This window comes from Macrobrachium nipponense, chromosome 17, assembly GCF_015104395.2.
Source record: "Macrobrachium nipponense isolate FS-2020 chromosome 17, ASM1510439v2, whole genome shotgun sequence".
NCBI lineage: Eukaryota > Metazoa > Arthropoda > Malacostraca > Decapoda > Palaemonidae > Macrobrachium > Macrobrachium nipponense.
The window spans coordinates 52,779,599-52,806,899 of record NC_087210.1 but is presented as its reverse complement, the minus strand read 5'-3'; the positions used below and the strand labels follow the sequence as shown (position 1 = coordinate 52,806,899).

The 27,301-nt window shown below is 47.5% G+C and overlaps 1 protein-coding gene across 2 annotated transcripts in view; it reads left to right on the top strand.

Moving 5' to 3' along the window:
• LOC135196225 (ATPase inhibitor mai-2, mitochondrial-like) overlaps nucleotides 1–27,301 on the top strand; it is a 50,148-nt gene that overhangs the window by 10,002 nt on the left and 12,845 nt on the right. For both annotated transcript variants that reach the window (XM_064222871.1, XM_064222872.1), the window contains exon 2: nucleotides 591–729. In XM_064222871.1, the coding sequence (XP_064078941.1) occupies nucleotides 591–729 (139 nt within the window). The remainder of the gene's footprint in view (nucleotides 1–590; nucleotides 730–27,301) is intronic.

Here is a 27,301-nt window from a genome sequence, read left to right as displayed (position 1 = left end):
GGCTCTTGAAGTAGGAACTAGTTCTTGCTTGCTATTCATAAGAGGTATGCTTGCCTCTCTCTTATGAATTTGGTCCAGAGGTCTGACCACTGATCTTACAATGCACGCCCCAATCAGCTGCTCAGAGGCTAGGATCCCTCCCTCTGCTCTTACAAACCGATGATTTGTATTACGTATCAGAACAAATCACAATTTGTTGAAAATTGTAAGTTTCCTAACTATACAAACCTTAGGTCCTTTACACATAGTCCCACTTCATGCCACCCCCCACTCTGTTTCCTGGGCGTTCACCTCCCAGTTGGCCAGGACACTCAACTACCGGACAAGCAGCCGTTTCCAGTTGCCGCTAAGTTACATTCCTATTGTTAAAGGACCTCAGGTTTGATAGTTAGGAAAAATAAAATTTTTGACAAATTGTGATGTTGCACAGTCAGAATGAACCCATATGTTATTTTTAAACATAAAATGTTCAGATGCTCATGGTTTCTATATTTGATATGCATTCTAAATTTATTGAGTAATGATTGTAATGATTTTAGTAACGTAGTAAACATACCTAAGCAATGTTTCTGTAAATACTTTTGTTACAGGTGTGTGCGCAGTATGGGAAAAGGTGAACCAGGCTCTGGATCAGGAGAAGGTGGTGGTGCTGGGGGGGCTATTCGGGATGCTGGGGGCGCTTTTGGTAAAAGAGAAGCTGCCCAAGAAGAACAATATTTTCGTAAGCTGGTTAGTAGTGAAAAAGTTTCTTTTATAGAATTTTCACAGCTTTTTAGAAGAGTGCATTACTGTACTCATTATTTTTTTAGCTATGCAAGTAGATGAATGGAAATATTGAATTGTTCCGACACGGCATACAAACCTTCGGTCCTCTTTTACAATAGGAAGGTACTAGCGGCAGCTGGATAGGTCGTAAGCTTTCGAACAAGGGGTTCGGTAGTTAACTGCTTGTCCGACAGGCGCGCACGCGCTGCGACTGGGAGGTAAACAATCACTTTTGCTTTCGGCCTCACAGCGAGTGGACGTTTGTGTTCGACGCTCTCTGCCCGCTTCTCGTCGTTTGCTTTCCTGAGTATATGGTTGTGTTTGTGTATGAAAGAATCATTGTAAGTACAATCATTTCTCTCTTTCTAATTAATTGTGATCTATTGGTCAATGATGGAATCTCCTCGCCTCGCTACCCCACGGAGACTATGCCGGGTACCGAGGGCGTAAATGCGGAAAGTTCCGCTCATTCCCGGAGATTGACCCTCATATTTTGTGCGCTCCCCCCCCCCCCCCTCCCCCCCCCCCCCGGTGTCGGGGGCGCGAGCTTAATGCACCCGAGCCGAGCCATGTGAAGTTTGTAATAATTGGTCGGAGGCGCAGTGGACTTTGTATGAGGGCAGGAAGAAGCGAAGGCCTGCAAAGGAGTCGTCGAAAGCTCTCCCGCGACTCCTTTGGTTACGGACACTTCGTCTTCTTTCCTGCCAACCCGCTCAGCTTCCACGTTTGGCGCCTTCCCCTTCGGGGGGGGTTTCTAGGTCCTTCTCCTCACCTGACTTGTCGAGTGTGGAGGAGGGCGCTAGATACCCTGACGTCGAGTTGTACTCTGGGTCCTCTATCCGTTCGTCTTCGCGCGAGCGTAGAGGATCCTCCTAATCACCCGACTTTTGCTTCCTCAGGTGCGGTTGCCGCGAAGGACGACCCTCGGCCGACAGGTGTGGGCATCGTTGGGGCTGCAGGGCGTGCCGAGTGTCCAGGGGCTGCTCTACCATCTCGCTGGATCCGTGGCGGTCACCCATGCGACGGATTACGACCACCACCACGACCCTTACAACACCTGGCTACGCTTCACCTCCTCACCTGGTGTACACCCCGCACGCGGTCTCTGTAACACCTACTATATCGGTGCAGGGGCCAGTCGCCGTACCTCGGGGGAGTGTGATGCCGCCACCATGGGTTTGCCGTGCTGCCGCGACCGGACTTCGTGTGCCCGAAGAGCTCGCCCCTGGACCTCCCACCAGTACCAAGGATGGCTGTGCCGCTGGTCCGTCCATCTGGACCGCCTGCACAGCCTGCCGTACCTGCCGTACCTGCCCAGCCGCCGTTCACGGGACGTGACGTGACGACCACTGCTGCCGTTCCTGTACCTGCTCCTGCCGTCTCTACTGCCGTTCCTGTGATGCCTGCACCTGCTGACGTTGTTCCTGTTCCTGGCGCCGCTGCTCCCGATGCTGATCTGTTTGGACAGGTGCGTCCGGGCCCTGTTGCTTCGGCAACAGCAGCCCCGGCTCCGCTCTGGATGACAGATCTGACGTCGGTCCTGAGGAGGTTGACGAAGAAGAAGAAGAGGAGGAAGGAAGGTGTCGTCGTCGTCTTCATCGTCTTCTTCGTCGTCGTCGTCGTCTGCCGCCTCTTCCCCTTCTTCTTCTAAGGCTCCCCCGCCGAAGAAGAAGAAGGTCGCCTCCCCCCCCCTAAGAAGTCTCCTTCGGGAACTTCTAAGGGCCCGTCTCGCTCTGGTGAGACGGGGGGTTCTTCCGCTGGTCACCCTGCTTCTTCGGGGGCAGGACCCGTCTCTTCTTCCGCAAGGAAGAAGACTACGGGGACCCAGAGGAGGTGCCGGCTAACACCGGCACTTCCTCACCTGCTGTTAGTTGGTTCGGCACGGCAGCAGGGTCCGTCTCGGCCTCTCGTTCGTCGAGAGGTAACGAGTGTACGGTCGCCTAACAGCGGCCGTGCAGCCAAGAACCAGACCTCTGAGTCCGCTCAGCGTCAGGTTCACGGCACGGAGCGGAAGACTGGTGACAGCCGCTCACGCGACTCTCACCAGACCAGCTCTCGCTCTCGCGGCGAGCAGCTGGCTACCCGGGCGGACGTGACGGTCCATGACCGGCCACGGGCTGAGGCTGGGAAGAGGTCCCCCCGTTCGCCGGCACCAGCCACGGCTGGTACCAGTGAACTGACGCACCCGTGAGGATACGCACCGGTCTCACCGTGACAGTGGAGCTCGCCGGTCGCCTGACCGTCACTCTCACAGAGAGCGATCGGGTACGGCGACCAGCACCAGCTCCTCTGACACACGAGACCGGGGACCGCTGTTCTCGGTCCAGCCGTTCTCCACAGCGAGACGGCTCGACTAGGTCTGCAGCTCGATCGCCACCGCGGGTTGGCGATCGCTGCAGTCTTCCAAGCCCCACTGGTTCTGCCAGCGAGCGAGGAGGGAGCGTCAGGTCTGCCTCTCCCATAACCTTCAACCTCCTCGGGTTACACCGGGAGGGGCGAGGTATTGAGGAGTGATCGTGAGGGTGCGCCCCTCAGGATCCCACCACGTCGTCGTACGTACCAGGCACGGTTCTCGAACCAGCCAGGTCATACGCACAAGTGGTTGGAGGAGACCGAGAGGGGTCTGTCGCTGTTCCTCCCCTTGAGGGAGGAGGGTCTCGGGAGATGCTCCTGTTTGAGGGACTGGATGGTCCGACTCCGCAGGACGCAGTCACTCCTGAGATCCAGAGGAACTTTGCCGAGGTTATTGCGCTGATTCGTCAGCACAACGACCCTCGCGGAAGGATCGCCGCTCCCACCTTCCGAGCCCACGTCCCGGCTCGAGTCGTTCTGGGGCCCGAAGAGGGAACCCGACCGACGGTGGGTTTGCCGCGTTCTGAGCTTGCGGACTCAGTGCTGGACCAGGTTGAATCGCTTGTCTCCGGACAAGACGGTTCGCTCAAGTCTGGCAGGTCGAGCAAGCTGCTTCCACCTCCTCTGCTGCGACAGCGGCGTTTTTACGTGCCATCTGAAGACCCGATGCCGCCCAAACAGGTGAACCCGGAGTTAGCCAGGCTGACTCCGGGTGTGTCTCTGCAGCAGCTCCTGTCCGAGAACCTATGGTTCTCGCAGCAAGAGGCACTCGGCCTGGAATCTACCGCCATGGCAGCTTTCCAGGCCGTCTCCTGGCTAGATCTGTGGTCCCTCACAGTATCTAAGGTCGCAGCCAACTCCGGGGGAATTTCTCCCGAAGATGACTCGGCCTTTAGGAGACTTTGCAAGTCTGGAGGAAGAGCCATCTCCTTCCTTGCCCACCAGACGGTGAACCCTGTGGGCCAACCTGGTTCTCGACGAAGGGACGCTTGTCCTTACTCGGGTTTCCAGGGCGGCGCCGGGCGTGAAGCGGCGTTGGGACTTCGCAACGGACCTTTACGGAGTTCCACGTCTCTCTTCCCAGGAGAGATGGTGGACGCTGCGGTGGACAGACGGCGCACTGACGACAGTGACCGTCTGGTTCACCAGGCAGTCCGAAGGCTTCTGGGCAGCCTCGGACTGCGGCCAAGTCTAAGAGCTCGGCTAGCGCTTCCTCTGTGGCTAAGACGGTAGCTGCGTCGAAGCCCCGAAAGACTGTCTTCTTCGACTTCTACCAAGGGGAGCCGTAACCAGCCCTCCTCCTCCCGTGAGGGGCTCTGGGAAGAAGTCGAAGAAAGGGGAGAAACGCTAGGGACGGCGTTCCCCCTCACCTGCTGCCGGAAGTGGGGGGGGTGCCTGGCCAGCCATTGGGCAACTTGGCAGCGCTACGGCGCCGAGACCTGGATTGTATAGATGTCCTTCGGGAGGGATATCTATTACCCTTCGAATCTCGGCCACTCCTCACCTCCAACCCGGTCCAACAGCAGTCGTACCTTCCAGGTCATCGAAGGACGTAGCATTGTGACACGAGATCAAGACCATGCTGAGCAAGAGAGCTGTAGAAATCGTCACGGATCAGTCACCGGGCTTTTACAGTCGACTCTTCCTGGTGGAAAAGTCTACGGGAGGCTGGCGCCCGGTGATAGATCTCTCTCCCCTGAACCGGTTTGTTCGCCAGACCCGGTTCACGATGGAGACGCCACGCTCAGTGCTCGACTCCATCAGGGAGAACGATTTCATGCTTTCAGTGGACTTGAAGGATGCGTATTTCCAAATACCCATTCAGCAGTCCTCCAGAAAGTACCTCCGCTTCATCTCGACGGGACGGTGTACCAGTTCAGGGCACTTTGCTTCGGTCTCTCAACCGCCCCACAGGTGTTCACGCGAGTGTTCACTCTGGTGTCTGCTTGGGCCCATTCGCACGGGATACGTCTGATGAGGTATCTCGACGATTGGTTAGTCCTGGCGAGCTCCCGACTCGCAGTTGCTACAGGACAGGGATCGACTGCTCGAGTTCTGTCGCGATCTGGGGATCGTTGTGAACTTCGAAAAGTCCGATCTCGAGCCCAAGCAGAGGATGAAGTACCTGGGTATGCTGATCGACACGGTAGCAGGGCGAGTCTTCCCCGCAGACTCGCGGATCAGCAGATTCAGGGAGGCAGCCAACCAGTTCCTGTCTCGGCAGGAAAACAGGTTTTAGCCCTAGCGATGGCAAGTCGTGTCGGACACCTGTCGTCACTCGAGAAGTTAGTCCCTCACGGGCGTCTTCACCTGCGGTCTCTTCAGTGGAGACTAAAGGAGAGTTGGTCACAGGCGACGGATCCCCCAAGCTTTCCAGTGTCTCTGACACCGGAGGTGAGGCAGGACCTAGCCTGGTGGCTGGACGACAGGAACCTCTTAAGAGGAGTGCCTCTGCGCACTCCCCCCCCGGACATGCAGCTGTTCTCAGACGCATCGACCGAGGGATGGGGGCGCACGGGGATGGGGCGCACACCTGGAGGAGTTGCTGACTTCAGGAGTGTGGGACGAGAACGACAAGCACCTTCACATCAATGTACTGGAACTCAAGGCAGCGTTCCTCGCTCTCCAAGAGTTCCAGGACCGCTTGATGGGACACTCAGTGGTGTTGATGTGCGACAACACCACGGTGGTGGCCTACGTCAAACAAACAGGGGGGGGGCCTAATGTCTCTCCCGTTGTTTACCAGTTGACTCGGCAGGTGCACGAGTGGGCCGAGGACACACTCAATAGAGCTGTCGGCACGCTACATTCCAGGGAAGAGGAATGTAGTAGCAGACACGCTCAGCCGTCGGGATCAGGTGATAGGGACCGAATGGTCTCTACACCAGGACGTGGCGGAAAGGCTCTTCGACCTGTGGGGGCGACCAGTCGTGGATCTGTTCGCCAGCCGGCACAACAGGAAGCTCCAGGTGTTCTTCTCGGCCGTGCCGGACCCATGGGCAGCTGCAGAGGACGCTCTTCAAACACCCGTGGGACAACCTCTTCGTCTATACCTTTCCCCCGTTCAGCCTGATTCGCAAGGTGATCAGTCGAGCACTGGTCACCCCGAATCTCAGGATGATCCTGGTGGCTCCCAAATGGCCACAGGCCATTTGGTATCCGGACCTGCTGGCTCTTCTCGCAGGAGAACCGAGAGAGATTCCCCCTTGGCACAACCTTCTCGCCCAGCCACACGTCGAGCGGTACCAACCGAGCAGTCCAGTCCCTACGTCTCACGGCTGGCTGTTATCCACCATCTCTTGCGAACGAGAGGCTTTTCTCGTAGCGCAGCAACAGAGATGGCTGGAAACGTCCGTCAGTCCTCTGCAGCTGTGTACCAGGGGAAGTGGGCCGTCTTACTGTGGTTGGTGTCGTAGACGGGGTCTATCTCCTCTCAGAGCCACTCTTCAGCAGGTAGCGGATTTCCTCGTTTTTCTTCGCCGAGAGAAGCTCCTCTCAGTCCCCACATCAAAGGATACAGAGCCGCCTTGGCGCTCGTCCTGAAACTGAGGGGATTGGACATCTCGAACTCGTTCGAGATCTCCTTGCTCATGAGGAGCTTCGAAAGGTCTTGCCCACCCAGGGAACTCAGGCCCCCTGCGTGGGATGTGTGACTCTCGTCCTTAGGAGTTTGACTCGAAGACCCTTCGAGCCACTCCGAGAGTCGTCAGACAGGGATCTGACCCTCAAGACCCTCTTCTTGCTGGCCCTGGCATCGGCGAAGAGAGTAGGGAACTTCATGGTCTTTCCTATGATGTACGACATTCCAGGGGATGGGGATCTGTGACGCTCGATTTCGTCCCGAACTTCGTTGCGAAGGACTCAGAAAACCGTCGATCCCTGACGACAGGTTCGAGTCATTCACGAGTTCCCTCCCTAATGGACTTCACCGATAATGATGCGGATGAAATGCTGCTTTGTCCTGTGAGGGCGCTACGGCGCTATCTGAAGAAAACTCGACACCTCAGGCCCTGAGTGTCGACGCCTCTTCGTTAGCACCGGGGTAACCAAGAAAGAAGTATCCAAGAAACACACTTTCATTCTGGCTGCGTGAGGTAATCAGGAGGGCGTATGAGGCTGATGGTAGTGACGACATCCGTACGTCCCGTCCGAGAGCTCACGAAGTCAGAAGTATTGGCCCCTCGTTTGTTGGGCGTTTCGTAAGAACTTCTCCGTGGCGCAGGTCCATGAAGGTAGGGGTCTGGTCTAACCAGACTACCTTTACGTCCTTCTACCTTCGGGATATTGCCCACAGGTCCTTGGATACCTTTTCCTTGGGACCCGTGGTGGCTGCTCAACAAGTTGTGTAGCAAACCCAGACCCTCGCAGGGCTGGACTGAAACAGCATCGAGTCCTGGTGTGACTGTGTGGATGGATGTGTGAATGAGTGAGTGACTGGCTCCCTCTTCCCGTCTTTTTCCTCCTCCTCTACCTGTGGGCAGAGGGCCACGGTCGTCACTACGCTGGATGAGGACGAGATGCAGGTGAGCTATATGACAGAGCCCCATCCTATCCCTTTCACTAGGGATAGGAGCAGAATATCCACCACTTCCTCCTACAAGGGGGGGGAAGTGGATGCCTACAAGAGTCAAACCCATGACTTTATATTTGCTCCTGTACAGGAACAAGTTCTTACATTGCTGGTACGAAGAGATACGCTTGCCTCTCTCTTAGTACTCGGTCCAGAGGTCTGACCATTGATCCTGCGGTGCACACCCCGATCAATCGGACAGAGGCTTGGATCCCTCTCTCGCTCTTACGACCAGGGAGGCTTCCAAGGTTGGGCGAACACCAGTCTGTTCACAAAAGACTCAGATTCCACCCACCAAGAAGTGAGTCTTCCTATTGTAAAAGGACCGAAGGTTTGTATGCCGTGTCGGAACAAATGACAATTTGTCCAAAATTGCATTTTTCCTAACTATACAAACCTGAGGTCCTTTTACACATAGCCCCACCTCATGCCACCCCTCACTCTGCAGTTTTGGCGTTGGGCCAAAAGCAAAAGTGATTGTTTACCTCCCAGTCGCGCGCGCGCCTGTCGGACAAGCAGTTAACTACCGAACCCTTGTTCGAAAGCTTACGACCTATCCAGCTGCCGCTAGTACCTTCCCTATTTGTAAAAGGGACCCTCAGGTTTTTGTCGTATAGTTTAGGAAAAATGCAATTTTGGACAAATTGTCATGTTAAGGTCTTTGGACATTGTTCCAGAGGTCAGGTGCAACACCTACTTAAATATAGTACCGTATACTCGAGTAACGTGTGATCTCGCATATCATGCGACCCCAAACTTTTCACCAATGAACAGTGGTTTTGTCATGTATTATGCGAGTTCCTTTTCCGAGGTCAGTTCATAAGGTTGGTGGTTTAGCGTGCTAATGGCCGAGTCGTTCAGATGTGTGGTACTGCTAGTGAAGTTACGGTAATTTTCTTACTAATCTCGAGAATTGAATAGAAGATCTCAAGATTAAAAAAGAATCCCAAGATAATAAAATAATTGTAAAAATAACACGCCTTGGAGTCCTAAATCAGTCTCTCTCTCTCTCTCTCTCTCTCTCTCAGAAATAAATACTGTAATTTGAGTCTTTCACCAACGGGTATCAGTAAATGTGTAGACATTGTGTGCGTGTTTAAAAAAAATGTGCAGTACGTACACACACATTCCGATGTTTCGGTTTTTGGAATTTTTCAATTTCGGAAATGTGAGGTCAGATGCATAATCAAACAAACATCACTACTGCAGCAAAAACATTTTTTTCCTTTATGTTTTTCATTATTGTTATTTATTAATTACAGTTTATTTAAATAAATGTTAATTTAATACTGTTACATGAATGTGAGATAATTAAGATCACCTATAATAAAATAGTGGGACAATGAATATCATATGTTCACTAATAGCTGTTATTTTCAAAACAAACATTCCGTAAAACGCAAAAAATATATGTACATAACAATCAAAATCTAATAATGTTTTGCAGTTCAACTTGTGAATTTCAACAATAAGTATGACTATATAATATATTTCACCATATCGATCTTGCAGTTGAAGTCGTAAAATTTTGAGGATGGTCCGGGAAAAGGATTTGTACTTTGTGATTACGTATCGCTACAACACCATGTGGTATTTTCATACCACTATATTGATGACGCATCGCTACGACACACTGGTATTTTTCATACCACTATACATTAAAGTTAAAATGATCATGTTATATTATTGTTTTCACGAAGAAATAATTATATAAAGAAAATTATCGAGTAATTTTTGCCGTCAGCAGTCAGAAAATCACAAACATGGTAACGTTCAAACCTAGTGTCATCCACGGCATATGTCTATAAATAGAACAGAAGCAGAGGGCAGTCATTGGATAACAGATCTCCATGGCTACCAACCAGCCAATCAGGTGTTAGTTATACTACACTGTGAATTTCTTAGAATGAACGTTTACACGTAACACACGGGAAGCTAACGATGATGTGTGTGCTTTGCATACAGTACGTAGTTTTTGTTTTTATTAGTGTATTTTACTGATTACATGAAGAATACTCTCTCTCTCTCTCTCTCTCTCTCTCTCTCTCTCTCTTCTCTCTTCTCTCTCTCTCTCTCTCTCTCGTCTTCTCTCTCTCTCTCTCTCTCTCTCAGGAAAGATACCGTCAATTCAATTTATCAGTATCTTTTCTTGATAGACAAGAGTAAATATTTAGGACTCCAAAGCTTGGCATATGCCAGTTATTTTATTATCTTGGGATTTTTGGTTAATCTTGGGATTTTCCATGGTCAACTCTTGGGACTAGTAAGAAAAATGCGATTATTTGAGTAGCAGCAGCTGCAGCGCACACCCAAATGAATCGGGTAAGCCTAGCACGCCAAACAATAGTATTTACAAAATGAGCGGAGCTCTCTGACTGCGCTGTTTTGGTCCACCCACGTGTTTGATCGCATATCTGCCAAATTTATAACAACAACAGAGATAAAACCATTTCTCCCATTACAGATATCAAATATTATCTTTTTTATGTTGCGCAGAATTCTGAATAAATTACGTAGGTTCACGATTGATAAAGTTTTTTTATGCTATAACAAGAAACGAAGTCAGATTTTCTATCAGCAGGGCATCTCATTTTGGTGCCGTTGCGAATATTTCAACCAGTTCCACGTACGTTTAAATCCATACTGACTGTACAGTCTGGAGGCAGTTCTCCCTTCTACACATATCTTGATTTCTTAATATCGTAGGTATAGAATAAATTGGTGAGCAAGGAAATATGAAATAAAGCATAACAGTAAGTTTGACGAGTGAGAAAATAATCGTATACAGACAGTCTCTCCTCTCTCTCTCTCTCTCTCTCTCCTCCTTCCTTCCTCTCTCTCTCTCTATCTCTCTCTCTCTCTCTCTCTCTCTCTCTCTGAGAAAATAATAGATAGGAAACAATGACTGAATATTGCTTGAATGCGATATGGCAAAGTTTTGGCCTGACTGAAGTGTGGAGTGACTTTGAAACCGACTTACAAGTTATTCCTCACAGCCATGGATAGACATCAACTTCACAGCCGAGAAAGGGTAATCGTATACAAAATAAATAGGTATGGAAAATGCGAAATGAGGGCCTATGTTGTCCCATAAAAAAAGCTCTCGCTTGGACAGCTGTAAGATTTGAGAGAGAGAGAGAGAGAGAGAGAGAGAGAGAGAGAGAGAGAGAGAGAGAGAGAGAGAGAGAGAGAGACACAGGGGCAGTTGTTGTTTTTGTAAAATTAGCATAAGGGCAGATCTTTAAAAGCCATGCCAGGGAGCTCGCTACGGTGACAAGACTATACCTTCCATATGAATTGACGATGTCCTATACGAAGATGCAGATGAAGATGAAATGATCAAAGATCTGGAAGATGACGAATATGACGACTGCCTTGATGGCAAAGAATTAAGAGCAGTATTTGATGATACGGACACGGAGAGCGACTTTGGAGGAATTTAGTTTATTAATTTTATGCATTTTTTTTTTTACTTTAATAAATTTTCACTTACCTGCGTATCCTAAAATGAAAATAATAGTTCAAGTAACAAATGTTTCTTTTACTGAGTAAAACAAAAAGTAAAAAATCCTTCGGTGTTGTGCCTTAATCAACTGATTTGGAAATTATAGATGGTTAGTCTAGAACAGTTAAACATGTTGTATAAACCAAAATAATGCAAATGGGGCACGATTGCTCTTTTGTATTTTAAGATACAATAGTAATATGAGAATGCATACAATAGTAATGGATATAGTGAAGTACAAGTAAAGCATAACTTTTTAAAAGATCTACTGTTTTCCTCCGGTAGTAACTATCGCGATCAGCCGATTTGGGAAAGCATAGACGGTACGCTAATTTTATACCACGTGTATGATGCGACCCCTTGAAAATTAGCTTCAAAATTAGGTTTCAAAAGTTGCATAATATGCGAGTATATACGGTATGTATGTATGGAGTTGGGAATGTAACAACCTTTTACCAAAGCTAGTCTGCTGTAAAATGAATTTAACAGAATGGTTTTGCAGTTTTGTTTTATCATTCTCTCTGGTTCAGAAGTATAGGACTTTACAGAAACCTTTCGTATCTTGAAAACTTTTCGTATGTAGAGCCGTTAAATTTTTCGTGTTAGCTTTTGTATCTCGAGTTTTTCGTAATTTGAGCCTTTCGTATCTCGAGGTACCACTGTATATATATATAGATAGATAGAAAACATCATACAATATATGTTTTAACTGAAGTAACTTTCAGAGAGAGACAGAGTGTGAGAGAGAGAGAGAGAGAGATGAGTGGATCAATGCATAAATGAATCTGTCAATTGGCATGTAACAACCAGTCAACTGACACCTAACAACCGAGTGGATCATTAGATATCCACAACAATGTAAATTATTTGATAGATAAGTATAAAAAAAATCATACAAAATATGTTTAAACTGAAGCAACTTTCAGAGAGAAGGAGTGGGGTGGAGGTGGAGGGCGAGAGTAGGTGGAGCTTTTTCACTGTTGTCTTCATACCTATTTCTGGCTAATCGAGTTTTTGCCTCTTGGCACAGAGACAAGTGTCTTTATTCTTTACAATTAGTGATTCATGACACTTATAAATTATGGCACTGGTTGTAATACACTATAGCAAAATCTCTTACTGATACGAGTGCTTATTAGTAGGTTTGTATAGTTAGGAAAAAACAATTTACTTTTAAAAAATGTGATCTGATACGAGTGCTTATTAGTAGGTTTGTATAGTTAGGAAAAATACAATTTACTTTTAAAAAATGTGATCTGATACGAGTGCTTATTAGTAGGTTTGTCTAGTTAGGAAAAATACAATTTACTTTTAAAAAATGTGATATTTCATGATTATGGCTATTAGTTTCTTTGTCATTTACTTTTAATGTAGAGGGTAGTATGATGAAAAAAAAAAAAAAGAAATTTGGTGATCATGGGGCATTTGAATGGTGCCGTCAAACTTGAAGCACAACGCCATCTATTGAGGAAAGTGAACACGAAACTATTCGCTAATGGGATATATAAGCATTTTCTAGCATTGATAAAGATTTATGCACTTCTTATCTCTAGTATCATCTGATCACATGGGAGACATATAGAATAGGTATGTAAATAACAGTTGTATTAAAAATTATCAAACTGTATTATATGTAAGTCTTTCAAGCACACTAAGGGTAAGGTATTCGTGCATGCCAAATGTCTCATTGACCTGGTAGATACTTCTCAAGTGGAAAATTTTTAAGTTGTTATAAAAAACATATTTGAGTTCACAAATTTTCTTTTCATTACTAAGAATTATTCTCACAAAAACAAAAACGACATGGCATCATTTTTGCTGTCTTGAAGTTGTGAAAAAACATGGCACCAATTGTTCGACCGAGTAACAAACTAATGGTGGCTGAATCAAGCCAAACCAGGGGAGTTCCCAGACCATAGAATGCAAACTTTAAGAGGTTCAACTGTATACCTTTTCTTTGTAGAGTATATTAAAGCCTTATTTATCGTTTTAGCCATAGATTTCAAGGTTTTCAAAACCTATGCTATGCTAGATTTATTGGCACTTAATAGCCTTTCTCTAGGCCACCATTGGCAATGTTTTTATTTTCATGTTATGGTTTCTTAGTAGTAGTTAATTCATTTATTTTAAAGTTCTTCATAAACATTTTACAAATATATGGGTCCACATGGTACATTCCTAGGCTAAGATTTAGGTTTTTTTTATTAGTGATTTGTATGATTGCTGATTCCAGCAAATTTCTTGAAACATAATTATAATGAATAGTTTTATGAAAATATTCCAGGAAATTATTATATTGACTGAAAAATAAATATTAGTAACAATTACGAACTTAAACAAATAGTGCTGGAGACATGATTTAAATGCAGGAGAATAAAGTGCCAATGCAGAATATTGGAGGTATTTCCAAAATGCGGGAGGGTTGGTAGGTTTGTTTCTATGAAAGGCATCATCCTCCACCAAACCTCTTCCTTCCATATCTTCCTTCACTTTATCTCACCATCTAATTCTGGCTCCCTCTTAATGATCTTCCTCTTAACGGGTTCCTCCCGAGCCCTCTTCACTGCTTCTTTAACACATACCCATACCATCTCAATCATACCTCTCATTACATATGTAATCTTTATTAAGCCTGCCTGCCTTATTTTTCATTTTCCAGTCTCTCAAGCAGCTTTATTCCCATAATCCACCTCAGCACTCTCATCTCTCTCCTCTCAAGCTTTACTTCCTCTTTTCTTCCTAGAGCCCATGTTTCTGATACATGCATTAACACTGGTCTTACCACTGTCCTGTAGATATGACAAATTTTTAATCAGTTTGTATTTTTCATAGCTAACAAACCTCAGGTCTTAACAGGAAGATAACTTTCTAAGCACCAGCTGGTAACTGGTTAAAACAATCAAACATTGTAAAGCAAGAAATCTGTGAAATCTGGCAACTCCTGCACCATACCCAGGAGTTATAACAAAAGAGAGGGGTGGCTAGAGGTGGGTGGTAAAACGTTAAGACCTACGGTTTGTTAGCTATGAAAAATACAAGTTAGTTAAAAATTTGTTGCTTGTTGATATGCAGAACAAACCTTCGGTCTCAACAATATATTTGGAGTGAGGTACAAGTATCCTAAACCAGCTGGGAGTTAACCCACCTGACCACCCTTTCTATAAGAACGAGTTCTAAAGGAGGTGGTTCGATGCTCTTAAGGAGATAGATAAGCTAATATCTAACAACTCAACTGTCTAGGTTGAAATACAGTAATATATGAGCAGATTCATTGCATCCAGGAAACCAAAGAAAATTCTGACTGCTCATATAACAAACCATATTGTATCAGACCAGTCCAGCATATGATATGTGTGTTCCTCAACCTGCCCGTAGGAAGAAAAAAGGGAAAGAAAGAGACCAGCCAACTCACTCATTCTCTTTTCTACACAATCATCGTAGGTAAGATAACAACTGCCCTGTGAAGGGCACTGGGTGAATTTCACAACTTGTTGGGCAGCCACCACAGGACCCAAGGAAAACATGTCCAAAGTCCTGTGGGCAATGTCACTTAGGTAAAATAAGTGAGCGTGACTTAGGTAAAATAAGTGAGCGTGAATTGATGCAACTAGGAACCAGCGATCAAAATTCTATGAACAGCAAAGTTTTTCTTAAATGCCAGAGAGGAACTTACACCTCTGACGTCACATGCTCTAGCCTGCACAGACTCAGTAACAGAACCATCAAGAGATCGCCTCACGTATCCAGAATGAAACTGTGTTCTTGGAAACTTCTTTTCTGGACCAACCAGTGCTAGCAAAAAGTTTAAGACACCTAGGTCTTAGATGGCAAGTCCTTTTAAGAGCATCATAGAGTTCTGACAGGACAGCAAGAGCTCTTGTGGGTTGTCGTCTACAAAGTCATTCAATGATGGGATGGGGAAAAAGGGGGGGGGGGGGGAGGCAAATCTGTTGTCATGTATCGAGGTATTCTGTGTCTTGGCCACGAATTCTGAGACAAACTCGGTCACAGACCCCCAACCCCCTGGTATGTTTCACATCATAACTCAGGCCATGAAGCTTCCCAACTCTTCGAAGAAGCCAAAGCCAACAGGAAAACTGTCTTTAGCATCAGATCTCTGATGATCGACGTAAGGGCTTGAATGGGGCTCGAGTTCCTTTGGAGAACAGGTCTGTTTGAAACCCCTGAACATCAAGGAGATCTCCCTGGATGAAGAGATGTCCGTGCCTGTGAGACGTAAAACCAAACCTAACGCTGCTCTGTCGCACCTGATAGCAGAAATAGAAAGGCCTTTCTCATCCCTGAGGAAGATGCTATATGCTGAACAGAAGTTATGAGTGGAGAGAAACCCTGTGAATGACACCGATCACAGTAGACTGCCCATTTCCCCTGGTAAACTGCTGAAGAGGACTTCCTTAGGTAACTGGACATGTCCCGCTGCCCCCTAGAAAAACCTCTTGCTCGGAGGAGATATTTGATATTCTCCATCGTGAAGAGACAGGGATTCTACTGACTGGTGAAGCCGCCATTGGGAAATCTCTTGGAACCTCTGACAGAAGAGATAGAAGGTCTGGGAACCACTCTACTTGAGGCCACAGAGGAGCTACCAAAGTCATCCAGAGATTTCAAGAACTTATTACCCTGTTCAGAAGAGGCCTACTCCTCAAGGTTGTCCCAAGGGTGTTGGAAGGCATCCTCTGCCAGAGCAAGAGGATCGGGGACCACTGAACAGTAAACTTCCAGCTTCCTGTTGAAGCAAGTTGAGAAGAGGTCTAGTATAGGCCTCCCCCAAACCTGAAAAAGTCTGTCTGCCACAACCTGATGCAGAGACCACTCTGTGGCCGGGATTTGGTTCCGATGACTGAGCATGTCGGCGACCACATTCCTGGCGGAGAGCTCCACCGAGTTGTTGATCGCCCACTAGTGTAACTCGACTGTCAATGAATGGAGGTGATGAGACACCAGACCCCCTGCTTGTTCACATAGGCGACCACTGTGGTGTTGTTGGACATCAGAACCACCGAATAACCCTCTACCTTCTCCCGTAACACTCTCAGACCCAGAAAAGCTGCTTTGAACTCCAAAACATTGATGTAACAAAATCCCCAGAAGGACCTGCCACTGGTGAGCTGGCTATTCTGGTTGTGATAGGAACTTGTGTGCCACTAACCGCAACTTCGCTAACCTCTGGTCCAACGGAAAAACTCGACGTTGCTGTATCTATAACTATACCTAGATAAAGAGCTTTTTGGCCAGGAACCAGGTTTTACTTTTTTAGGTTTACCATTATGCCTAGCTCCCGACAAAACTGAAGATGATGATCTTTGTCTTGAAGCACTTTCTCCTTGGATCTTGCTAAGACCAGTCAGTTGTCGAGGTACCTCAACAGGCGAATCCCTTGAGCATGAGCCCATGTCAAGACAAGGGCAAGGACCATTGTGAACACCTGAGGGGATGTGGTCAACCTGAAGCATAGAACCTTGAACTGGTAGATCTACTCTTCCAGAGTGAAGCAAAGAAACTTTCTGGACGAAGGGTGAATAGGGATTGGAAGTAAGCATCCTATAAGTCTATTGACAGCGAGAAGTTGTCATCCCTTATCGCTGCCAACACTGTCTGAGGCGTCTCCATCTTGAACCTTGTCTTCCTGACTAATTGATTCAAGGTGGAAAGGTCGATTACTGGGTTTCAGTCGCCTGTCGCTTTCAGTACTAGGAAAATCCGACTGTAAAACCCCGTAGAGGGACTGTTTACTTCTTCTATCGCACCCTTGTTCAGCCTTTTCAGCATTTCCTCCTGAAGAGCTAAGAACTTCGGGGAGTCGTAAGCATATGTCTGACTGAGAAGGGGTCTGTTTGGGAAAGGGGGTGGGGGGAGACGTTGAATGGTAGATATCCCACCCTCAGAATGTCTACTACCCATTTCTCTGCTCCTCATTCCTGAGAGTCAACAAAGCCTCACAGTCCACTGAACTTGCCACCTTGGACAGTGCTGCGTTTCTGCTGGCCAGAAGGTGGTTGGCCCACAAGTTTGCACTAGGTGGGCCAGGTATGAAATAGCTTTAGCACTGGACTGTAACAGTCTAGTGAGTGAGAAAAAGCTCACTATACCTCCTTCAGCCCTATCCAAAGCAATCCTGGCTATCACAGTGGACCACAAGTCCAGTCAGGAGACCATCTGGAAGATAGAAGCCGCTGAAGTCTCCAAAGCTAAGGCCTCTTGTGAAGAAAAGAAAGGACCTTCCGACCTAACCTGCTCCAGAGTTAGACCAGGCTTAAGTTATGACAGATCACGTCTGGGTTAAGGCATCAAATAAACTACATTAGTGGAGTAGTACTTCCTATGCCACACGAGAGGAGGAGGAGGAGGAAGAAACTTGGATGATCTATTGAAATGCAGAGAGCCATCTCAGTCCGAAACCAAAGCGTTCACACGTTGCAAGATGAACTGAGCCTGACCCAACAGGGGAAGTTCAAAAGTCCTAGAATCCTGTCGGCACCCAGCAAGACCTCTATACCTGTTGGGGTGATAGAAGACTGAGCCTGCGTCCTACACTCAAGATTGTTGAACTCACGAATGAGATCAACAACCTCCGCGAAGGAAGACACAAGCTTTTGAGTGTCTCCCTCCTCCTGCTCACAACACTGGTGAAGCCTCCTAGGAAGCCTAGCATTCTGGTCATTATTGGTTGGAGTGTAGTCCCTAAAACTTGTAGATCCTGCGACTGAAGGTTCCCGAACTTCATCACGCAACGGCACTTGTACATGGTCCCGGCTCAAACTGTCAGGCAAAACACGTACCCGTTAACGGAAGGAATCATGTACATGGATGTGTGACAAGTCGAGTACATGTCTGTGAGATGCCAACCAAGCATGGTCCTGAGATGAGGAACGTCGCTGAAGAGAGCTACCTGATGAGATTGACACCTAAGGTGAAGGTCTCTTCCAGGAGAACGAGAAACACATCCATGGGCCTGGGAAACCTCACAATCCCAACTGTCAACCGGTCTTCAAGCGAAGAATCCATAGACGCAGCTTAAACCACCTCCTTATCGGCAACCTTCAACCTTTTAATTGGCACCTTATTGCGATGAACTGGTACAGGAATGTACGGAAGATGGAGAAACACTCATACTGTCACGAACACATACATGATATGGAGAGACATGGGCATGAAGGGAAGTCGATGCAATTTTTCCGCATACAGGAGATACATGGCCATGTATCAAAGGCGAGAATGCTTTCCTTCCATGAGCTCCACTGCCAACCTCACAAACACATGTGTGAGGGAGAAACACAACCTTGTTGAGCAGATGGCGAAGCTCTCACCTAACTTGCATGAACACGGACGTGCATGGGAGTGACACAGTTGTATGAGGCAGGAGGCAATGCACTCCTTTTGTCACAGAAGGACTTTGGTCCTTGATCCTCCAGCGTCTGACATATGGCGAGGCGGTGATGGAGAAGAAGCAAGAGAAGGAGTGAAACTCCCCAGGAGGTGGAGAAGAGACCTTACATTTAAAACTCTTCTTCTTTGTAGAGAAGGCAGAAAACCTTTCATCCAAAACAGAGTCCAGCCTCTTGAAGACTGCTTGAAATAATGCCTCGGATGGCTCAGCGAGAGAGGACGATATCGTATCAGGAAGAGATGATGTCCTAGCGACAGGAGGATGAGCGGCCACCGCTTCCGATGTCTTAGGCTGAGAGGACACTGGAAGTGATGTCATGACATCTCTAAGACCAGTGCTAGTCAATGGCCTTACTGGCGGAACGATAAGGCGCAACCCAGTGAGGGTTGGGAAAGACAAGGAAGCTTCGCAAGGTGGCAACATGCAAGAGCCAATGTAGAGGAGTCCTGGGGAGGCGGGGTTGCCATAGGGGCCGGTTGGGGGTTACATGCCTCCAAGAAATGCAGGAGCAGCCCATCCAAGGAAGGTGAACCCTGTAGCCCAAGCGACACCCAAACAGCAGCCATATTGAATGACTCCAAACCTGAAGCTAAGAAATTAGATGGTGTAGCCTCCTCCCTCTCAGGAAGAGAATTAGAACCTGTGGGAGAGGGGGCTACATTGAACATAACATCATCTGTGGCACTCCCGATACTTCATTCCTCGAATCAGTGGAAGAAAAGTAAGGCGACACAGGTACACTTGAACTAGCCAGAGAGAGAACGATTGCGGGAGAGGGAGAAGTCGAATCACCCAGTCGAGGAGAAGAAAACCCCTCCCAAGAAGGAAGAATCAAAACTGCGATATTACCTCTCATAAAACACACTCAACTGTGACTTAGGCCAGGAACAACATTCCAGGCATGGATTGGTTATAGTACAATAATTTGCTCAGCACTTACTGCATGTAAGAGGATCTGTGATCGTAGACGCCTAAAAACCTCGAGCATGGAAATCTCTTGAATGCCTGGGCACGTGTTGACGAGTCCATGAAGACTCAGAGGAATCCATAATAAACAGAAACAATAACACACATACACACACTGAAAAGGAAAGCAACACAGGCACAAATCAACCGGCTTGGAAGGAGAGCAAAAGCTATAGCGTCTACTATCCAAGATGGTTAAGGAAAAGACTGAATCGTCACGAGGTATGGTGAGCAGTCTCTGACCAACTATCACCTCGTACGTACAGGAGTTGCCAGATCTCACAGATTCCTTGCTTTACAAGCTTTGATTGTTTTAACCAGTTACCAGCTGGCGCTTGTAAAGTTATCCTATTGTTAAGACCAAAGGTTTGTTCCTCATATGAACAACTAGACAGCTTTTATCCTATTGTCAATTTCAATCTCACATCCTCCCTCTTGGCTTAAGGTAAATCCTTACTATTTAAACTTTTCCACCTGTTTTATAACCAAGCCTCCTCTTTCTTGTATTATTGTGCCCCTATCTTCCCTACTGCTCACCAAAACCTGTTTTTATTCACATTCACATGTAAGCCACCCATCTCTAAAGACTCCTGTCACTCTCCAACCCTTCTCTGTAGGACTCCCTCATTTATGGCAGTAATCACCAGATCTTCAGCATACAACTCCTACAGCTCTTCATTCCAGATCTCTTCTCATAACATATCCATGACTAGCACAAACAAAAATTGGCTTAATACTGACCCCTGATGTAATCCAACACTAACTTCAAAGTTTTCTGTTTTTCCAAGGGCTTTTATTAATTTTGTGCTCATTCTTTGATATATCATGTCGACCAACTTTCCTCTTCCTCAAACACCAAAACATCACTTCTCTCGGGATTCTATCGTATGCTTTCTTTACATCTATAAGTACACAGTAGAGCTCCTGGTTTCCCTCTACCCTCTTTTCCTGTAGCTGTCTTACTATGAAGATTGCATCCACCGTCCCTCTTCCTCTCATGAATCTATACTGATCATTACAATCTCTCTTAATCTCTCATCCAGTATCCTCTCTAAAACTTTCAATCCATGCTCTGTTAGTTTAATTTGCATGTAATTACTACTATCCATGACATCTCCCTTCTGCTTGTATATACAGTGGACCCCCCGTATTCGCGTTCTCCGGATTCGCGGACTCACACATTCGCGGATTTCTCTCGGGAACGTTTCCCTGCTTTATTCGCGGAAAATTCGCGCATTCGCCGTATTTTTCTATGAGAAATATCCACAAATTCCTGGTTTTTGTTATCAATTTCATCATAAAATGCACTTTTGTGATAAAACTATTAAAAAAACCAAGTGTGAAAATTTTTAGTGGTTTTTCTTAAGTTTTAACTAACAAAATAGGCTGTTTTTAGCATTTTTATAGGGGTTCCAAACATTCGCGGATTCTAACTATTCACGGGGGGGTCTGGTACGCATCCCCCGCGAATACGGGGGGAACACTGTATGTACATACCATTAACCCTTAAACGCCGAGCCGGTAGTAGTATTTCCGAAAGTATCTCCCATATGCCGGCGGCGTTTGCGAGTGAGCGCCGAAGCTGAAAAAAAGTTTTTTTTTTTTAAATCACAGCACGCTTAATTTTCAAGATTAAGAGTTCATTTTTGGCTCCTTTTTTTTGCCATTGCCTGAAGTTTAGTATGCAACCATCAGAAATTTAAAAAAATATTATCATATATATATTGGAATATATGGCAGCGCAAAAAAAATATTTCACATATAATTGTATACAAATTGCGCTGTGAGCAAAACGGTTAAAGTTAATGAGTTAAATATATTTTTGTTCATGAAACTTACCTGTCAGATATATATATATAGCTGTATTTTCCGAAGTCCGACAGAATTTTAAAAACTTACGACACACGCAGTGGGAGTCAGGTGGTTAGTACCCATTCCTGCCGCTGGGAGGCGGGTATCAGGAACCATTCCCATTTTCTATTCATAATTTTTCTGTCGCCGGTGTTATAACATCTGTTTGCAGCACCTCCGTCTAGATTTTGGAAACTTATTGGCTACTTGAGTATCCCTTTTGGTTTTTTTTGGTTATCTGACTTGGATCGGTGGCTAGGCACAAGTTTATAGTGGATTGAATTGATTTTGGTATAGATTTTTCTTTGGATAAGATGTCAGGGTCTAGTTCAGCTAGCGCTAGAATTTGCTCTAAGTCTGACTGTAGAGGTAGGCTACTGAAAGCTTCAGTAGACCCACATACTGTATGTAAAGGTTGCAGGGAGCATGAATGTGCGTTTGAAAGCCTCTGTAAGGAGTGTGAAAGTTTTAACAGATTCTGAGTGGAAGGCGTATGAAACCTATCTTAAGAAACTTGAACGGGATAGGTTAAGGAGGTCTTCCTCTAGGAATGTTTCAGGTTGGCAAGAAATTAATGATTCTCCTGTTAACCCACCTTCTGTAGTTAATGCTCCTAACCCTGTAGTGTTGCCTTCGGGCCCTGAAGCAGTGTCTGTAGAAGGTAACACTTTATCTTTTATTCTAGAGTCAATTTGTAACTTGGAATCAATAGTGATGGCTCTTGAGAGCAAAAGTGAAGTGCAGAAGTGCAGTGATAGTGCCCCTTGTGTAGTGGAGGGTGTGTCAGATCGGCCTTATTTCGCCTCTAGGCCGGGACCTCTGCTTGACTCCCAGGTTACGGGGAGAGAGCATGTCAAAAGCCGAAGGAGGGTTACGAGGAACCCTCACCGATCTGGCGTGCCTTCGGCAGCTTCTGATGAAACTACCCAGGCTGCCAAGGAGCGTGTGCGTGCACGTCTCCTCAAGGAGTGCTTTTCGTCTTCGGAGGCTTCCTCCCCGCGTAAGGGGTGGAGCTCTCATGCTGCATCACATCCGCTGAAAAGGACTGTTTGTGTTCGGGACGCTTCACGTCCAAGTTGTTCTCCGGAACTTTGCTCTTCACCTGATAGTGCGTTCGCTGCTTTTCCGCCGCAGAAGAAGTGTAAGGATTCTTCGGACGTGGATTCGCTAGAAGGTGACTCGTTTGAGCGCCACAGTCGCTCTAGAGTGCGTGAAGTGGCGGTTCCTGGGAGTAGGAAGGAGGCGTCCCCTCGCCACTCTCCTGCTCACAGGATCAGCCCCTCCCCAGAAAAGGAGGCTTCACCTACCAAGAAGATTCTTCAGTCGCTGCAGCAGCAACTTCAGGATGCTATTGCTTCTAGAGAGAGACTTCCGCGTCGTCGTAGGAAGGATGACAGACTTCCTGTGAAGAAGTCGAGACGTTCTCCCTCTCCTTCTCCTCGCTCATCTCTCTCTCCGTTTGAGTCTCCCTCTAGAGTTCGTTCTGCTCCCCAGCGGCTCTCTAGAGGAGGTGAGAAATTCGTTTCTCACTCTCGGGAAGCGGTATTACCCGCTCTTACGAAACCTGATGTTCGGAAGCGCGTTACAGTGGACGCCGAGCGCGCTTCAGTGCAAGTCAAGCGCGCTTCATTGGACGCCGAGCGCTCTTCAGTGCAAGTCAAGCGCGCGCCAGTGGATGCCAAGCGCGTGCCAGTGGACACCAGGCGTGCACTAGTGGCTGTCGAGCGCGCGCCAGACGTGTGGTATCGGATGCCAGTTCCACACCACCGCAAGCTCAGGTGGAAGCGGGAACTCTACCTGTTCGCCACGCTTTCTTTATTGAGAATTCTTCAGCACAAGAGGTTTTTTCTTCTACTGCACACCGTTCTGCTCGAGTTTCTTCTGTACTTCCTCCGACTTCTCCAGTATCTAAAGAGGAAGTTAGTGACGCTTTCGTCGAAGCGGACGAGGAGCAGCAGTTGGCTCCCATCTCGACTGACTACAAGGTTTTGACTCGTCTTCTCCAATTGGAGTTTGGAGACACCTTTCAGCCTGAAGCTCCTCGCACTCCTCCCTCTCAATTTTCTTCATCCAAAGCGTCTAAGGTCTCGGGCTTTGTGAAGATGAAGAAGTCGCTTTCCATGAAGCAAGCTTTTCGCAAAGTCCACGATTGGATGGAGAGGAGGAAAGCTTCAGGTAAGACTTCTTTCGCTCTGCCGCCTTCAAGACTGCGGGAAAGCGGGTATGTGGTACGAGACCGGAGAAAACGTCTGAGTTAAACTTACAGCCTCTGCTCAGGGTGATTTTGGGAGCATTGTGGATGCCTCCAGAAGGGCCCTTCTGTCATCGTCGAAAGTCTCTTGGACTCATAGCGAGTTAGATTTTCATCTTAAAGGCCTCTTCAGGACTCTAGAGGTCTTTAACTTTCTCGACTGGTGTCTAGGAGTTTTGGATGCCAGGTCCAGGAGTTCTGATTCCATTAGTTTGGGGGAGCTGTCCAGTGTATTGTCTTGCATGGACAAGGCCGTCAGGGATGGTTCTGAGGAGTTGACTGCTCATTTCAGCACGGGACTTCTTAAGAAAAGAGCACTCTTCTGTAACTTTACAGCTAAATCTGTCTCTCCAGCGCAAAAGGCAGATTTGCTCTTCGCTCCGTTTTCAGACCATCTCTTCCCCCAGTCTATGGTAAAGGACATAGCCGCGAGTCTGCAAGAGAAAGCAACCCAAGACCTTCTGGCTCAGTCATCGAGGAGACCAGCAGGTACTTCGTCTTCTGGGGTCTCTTCTGCCAAGAAATCGAAGCCCTTTCGAGTTGGATCTTCCTCGAAACCAGCCCCTCGAGGAAGAGGCACTTCCAGAGGCAAAACCCCCGCTCCTTCAAAGAGTAGGAAGTGATTTGGAGGTCCTTCAGCCACCGGTAGGAGCCAGACGTCTACTTTTCGCGAGAGCCTGGGAAGAGAGTGGTGCCGACTCTTGGTCGCTGGACATCGTGAGGAAGGGGTACAGAATTCCGTTCCTGAAGTCGCCCCCGCTGTCTTCGACACCAAAGGATTTGTCTCCTTCGTATCGAAGAGAAAAGCAGAAAGTGCTTCACGATTTACTAGATCAAATGATTGAGAAGCAAGCTGTGGAACAGGTCTTCGTCCTGGAATCTCCAGGTTTTTACAACTGTCTGTTCCTAGTGCCGAAGCAGTCAGGGGGGTGGCGACCCGTCCTGGATGTCAGCAGCCTAAACCTCTTCGTTACCAAGCAGAGGTTCAAGATGGAGACACCTCAATCTGTGCTAGCAGCTTTAAGACAAGGGGATTGGATGGTCTCACTAGACCTCCAGGATGCGTATTTTCACGTCCCTATCCATCCCCAATCAAGGAAATACCTGCGGTTTGTCCTGAAGGGGAAGGTATTCCAGTTCAGGGCACTCTGCTTCGGTCTAAGCACAGCGCCGATGGTTTTCGCCATCCTTATGAAGAACGTTGCGAGGTGGCTCCATCTTGCGAAGATAAGGATCTCTCTCTACCTGGACGACTGGCTTATTCGAGCCTCATCGCAAGACCGGTGTCTGGAGGACCTTCACATGACCTTGTCGTTAGCGAAGTCCCTGGGACTTCTGGTAAACCTCGAAAAGTCGCATCTGACTCCTTCTCAATCCTTAGTCTATCTGGGGATTCAGATGGACTCGGTGGCTTTTCGGGCTTTTCCGTCCCAGGGGCGACAGCTTCAATGCCTAGACAAAGTGTCAGCCTTTCTGGAGAGGGAAACATGCTCGGTGAGGGAATGGATGAGTCTGCTGGGGACCATTTCCTCACTGGAGAAGTTTGTTTCTCTGGGAAGGTTGCACCTCAGACCACTTCAATTCTTCCTGTCCAACAATTGGAAGCGCGAACAAGATCTGGAAGCGATCTTGTTGTTGAGAGAAGAGGTGAAAGAACACCTAAGATGGTGGTCAGATCCGCGGAAGCTTGCAGAAAAGCTTTCGTTCAAGCTTCGGAACCCCGACCTAGTGTTGTTTGCCGACGCGACTTCCACGGGTTGGGGAGCAACACTAGGAGGGAGAGAAGTGTCAGGCACCTGGAGAGGGGAACAGGTGTCCTGGCACATAAATCTCAAAGAACTGTCAGCGATTCACCTTGCGCTAAGGTTCTTTCAAGAAGTAGTCTCTAACAAAGTGGTTCAGATCAACTCGGACAACACCACAGCCCTGGCATACCTCAGGAAACAGGGGGGAACCCACTCTCCTTCTCTGTTCGCCATCGCGAAGGAAGTCCTGTTATGGGCGAAGTCGCAAGACGTCACGATCCTGACAAGATTCATGTCAGGAGTAGAGAACGTTCGAGCGGACCTTCTCAGTCGGCAAGGACAGCTTCTGCCGACGGAATGGACCCTTCATCAGGAGGTATGCCAGTCGTTTGGAAGCTGTGGGGACGTCCTCATGTGGACGTTTTCGCAACTTCCCGGACAAGGAGACTTCCGCTGTATTGCTCACCAGTTCTGGACCCGGGAGCAGTGGCAGTAGACGCCCTACTTTGGAATTGGTCGGGCCTGGACCTTTACGCCTTTCACCCATTCAAGATCCTCGGGGAGGTAATGAGGAAATTCGCGGCATCAGAGGGAGCAAGGATGACCCTCATCGCCCCCTTCTGGCCAGCGGCCGACTGGTTCACAGAGGTAATGTCCTTCCTTGTAGACTTTCCGAGGACTCTGCCCCTAAGGAAAGATCTACTCAGACAGCCCCACTTCAAGAGGTACCACAAAAACCGCCCCGCTCTGAGTCTGACTGCGTTCAGACTATCAAGAAGTTGGCCAGAGCGAGGGGTTTTTCAAGACCTGTGGCTAAGGCGATTGCCACCGCAAGGAGGCCCTCCTCAATCGCAGTGTACCAATCGAAGTGGGCTGTCTTCAGAGGTTGGTGCAGGAAGAAGGGCATTTCCTCCACCACAACCTCTGTGAGCCAGATAGCAGATTTCCTTCTTTACCTGAGAAAAGAAGTGAAATTAGCTGTTCCCACGATAAAAGGCTACAGGAGCGTGCTTTCTGTAGTCTTCAGACGCAGAGGACTCGACTTGGCAAATGACAGAGACCTTCATGATCTCATTAGATCCTTCGAGACTACGAAGGTTCTCCAACCTAAAGTACCATCGTGGAATTTGGACTTGGTACTTAAGTTCCTGATGTCAAGTCAGTTCGAACCGCTCCATTCAGCTTCGCTTAGGAATCTGACGAAGAAGACCATTTTCCTAACTGCTCTGGCGACGGCGAAGAGGGTTAGTGAAATCCAGGTTATAAGCAAGCAGATTGGGTTCACGGATCATAGTGCGGTTTGTTCCTTAAGTCCTATGTTCTTAGCAAAGAACGAGAACCCTTCCAACCCTTGGCCGAGGACGTTTGAGATCAAGGGGTTGTCGGAAATAGTGGAACATGAACCTGAGAGAGTCCTGTGTCCTGTCAGGGCTCTCAAATTCTATTTGCAGAGAACTAAAGCCTGCAGAGGCTCTTCTGAGAACTTGTGGTGCTCGGTGAAAAAACCGGATCTTCCTATGTTGAAGAACGCACTGGCATTCTTCCTAAGAAGTACGGTACGATTAAAGAAGCTCATGAAAAGTGCAGTGATAGTGATATGAAGCTTCTAAAAGTGAAAGCCCACGAGGTGAGGGCTATCGCTACCTCGGTAGCCTTTCACAAAAATATGGCACTCAAAGACATTTTGAGTGCCACATATTGGCGAAGCAATTCGGTGTTCGCTTCACACTACCTGCGGGAGGTGAAAGCAACATACGAAAATTGCTACTCGCTCGGACCATACGTTGCTGCAGACACTGTTTTGGGGGCAAGAGGTAGCACTCATCCTATCCTTTAATGGTTAGGTGAGTTTTTAACTTGTGTTTTATGGTTGTGGGGTTGATCGCCT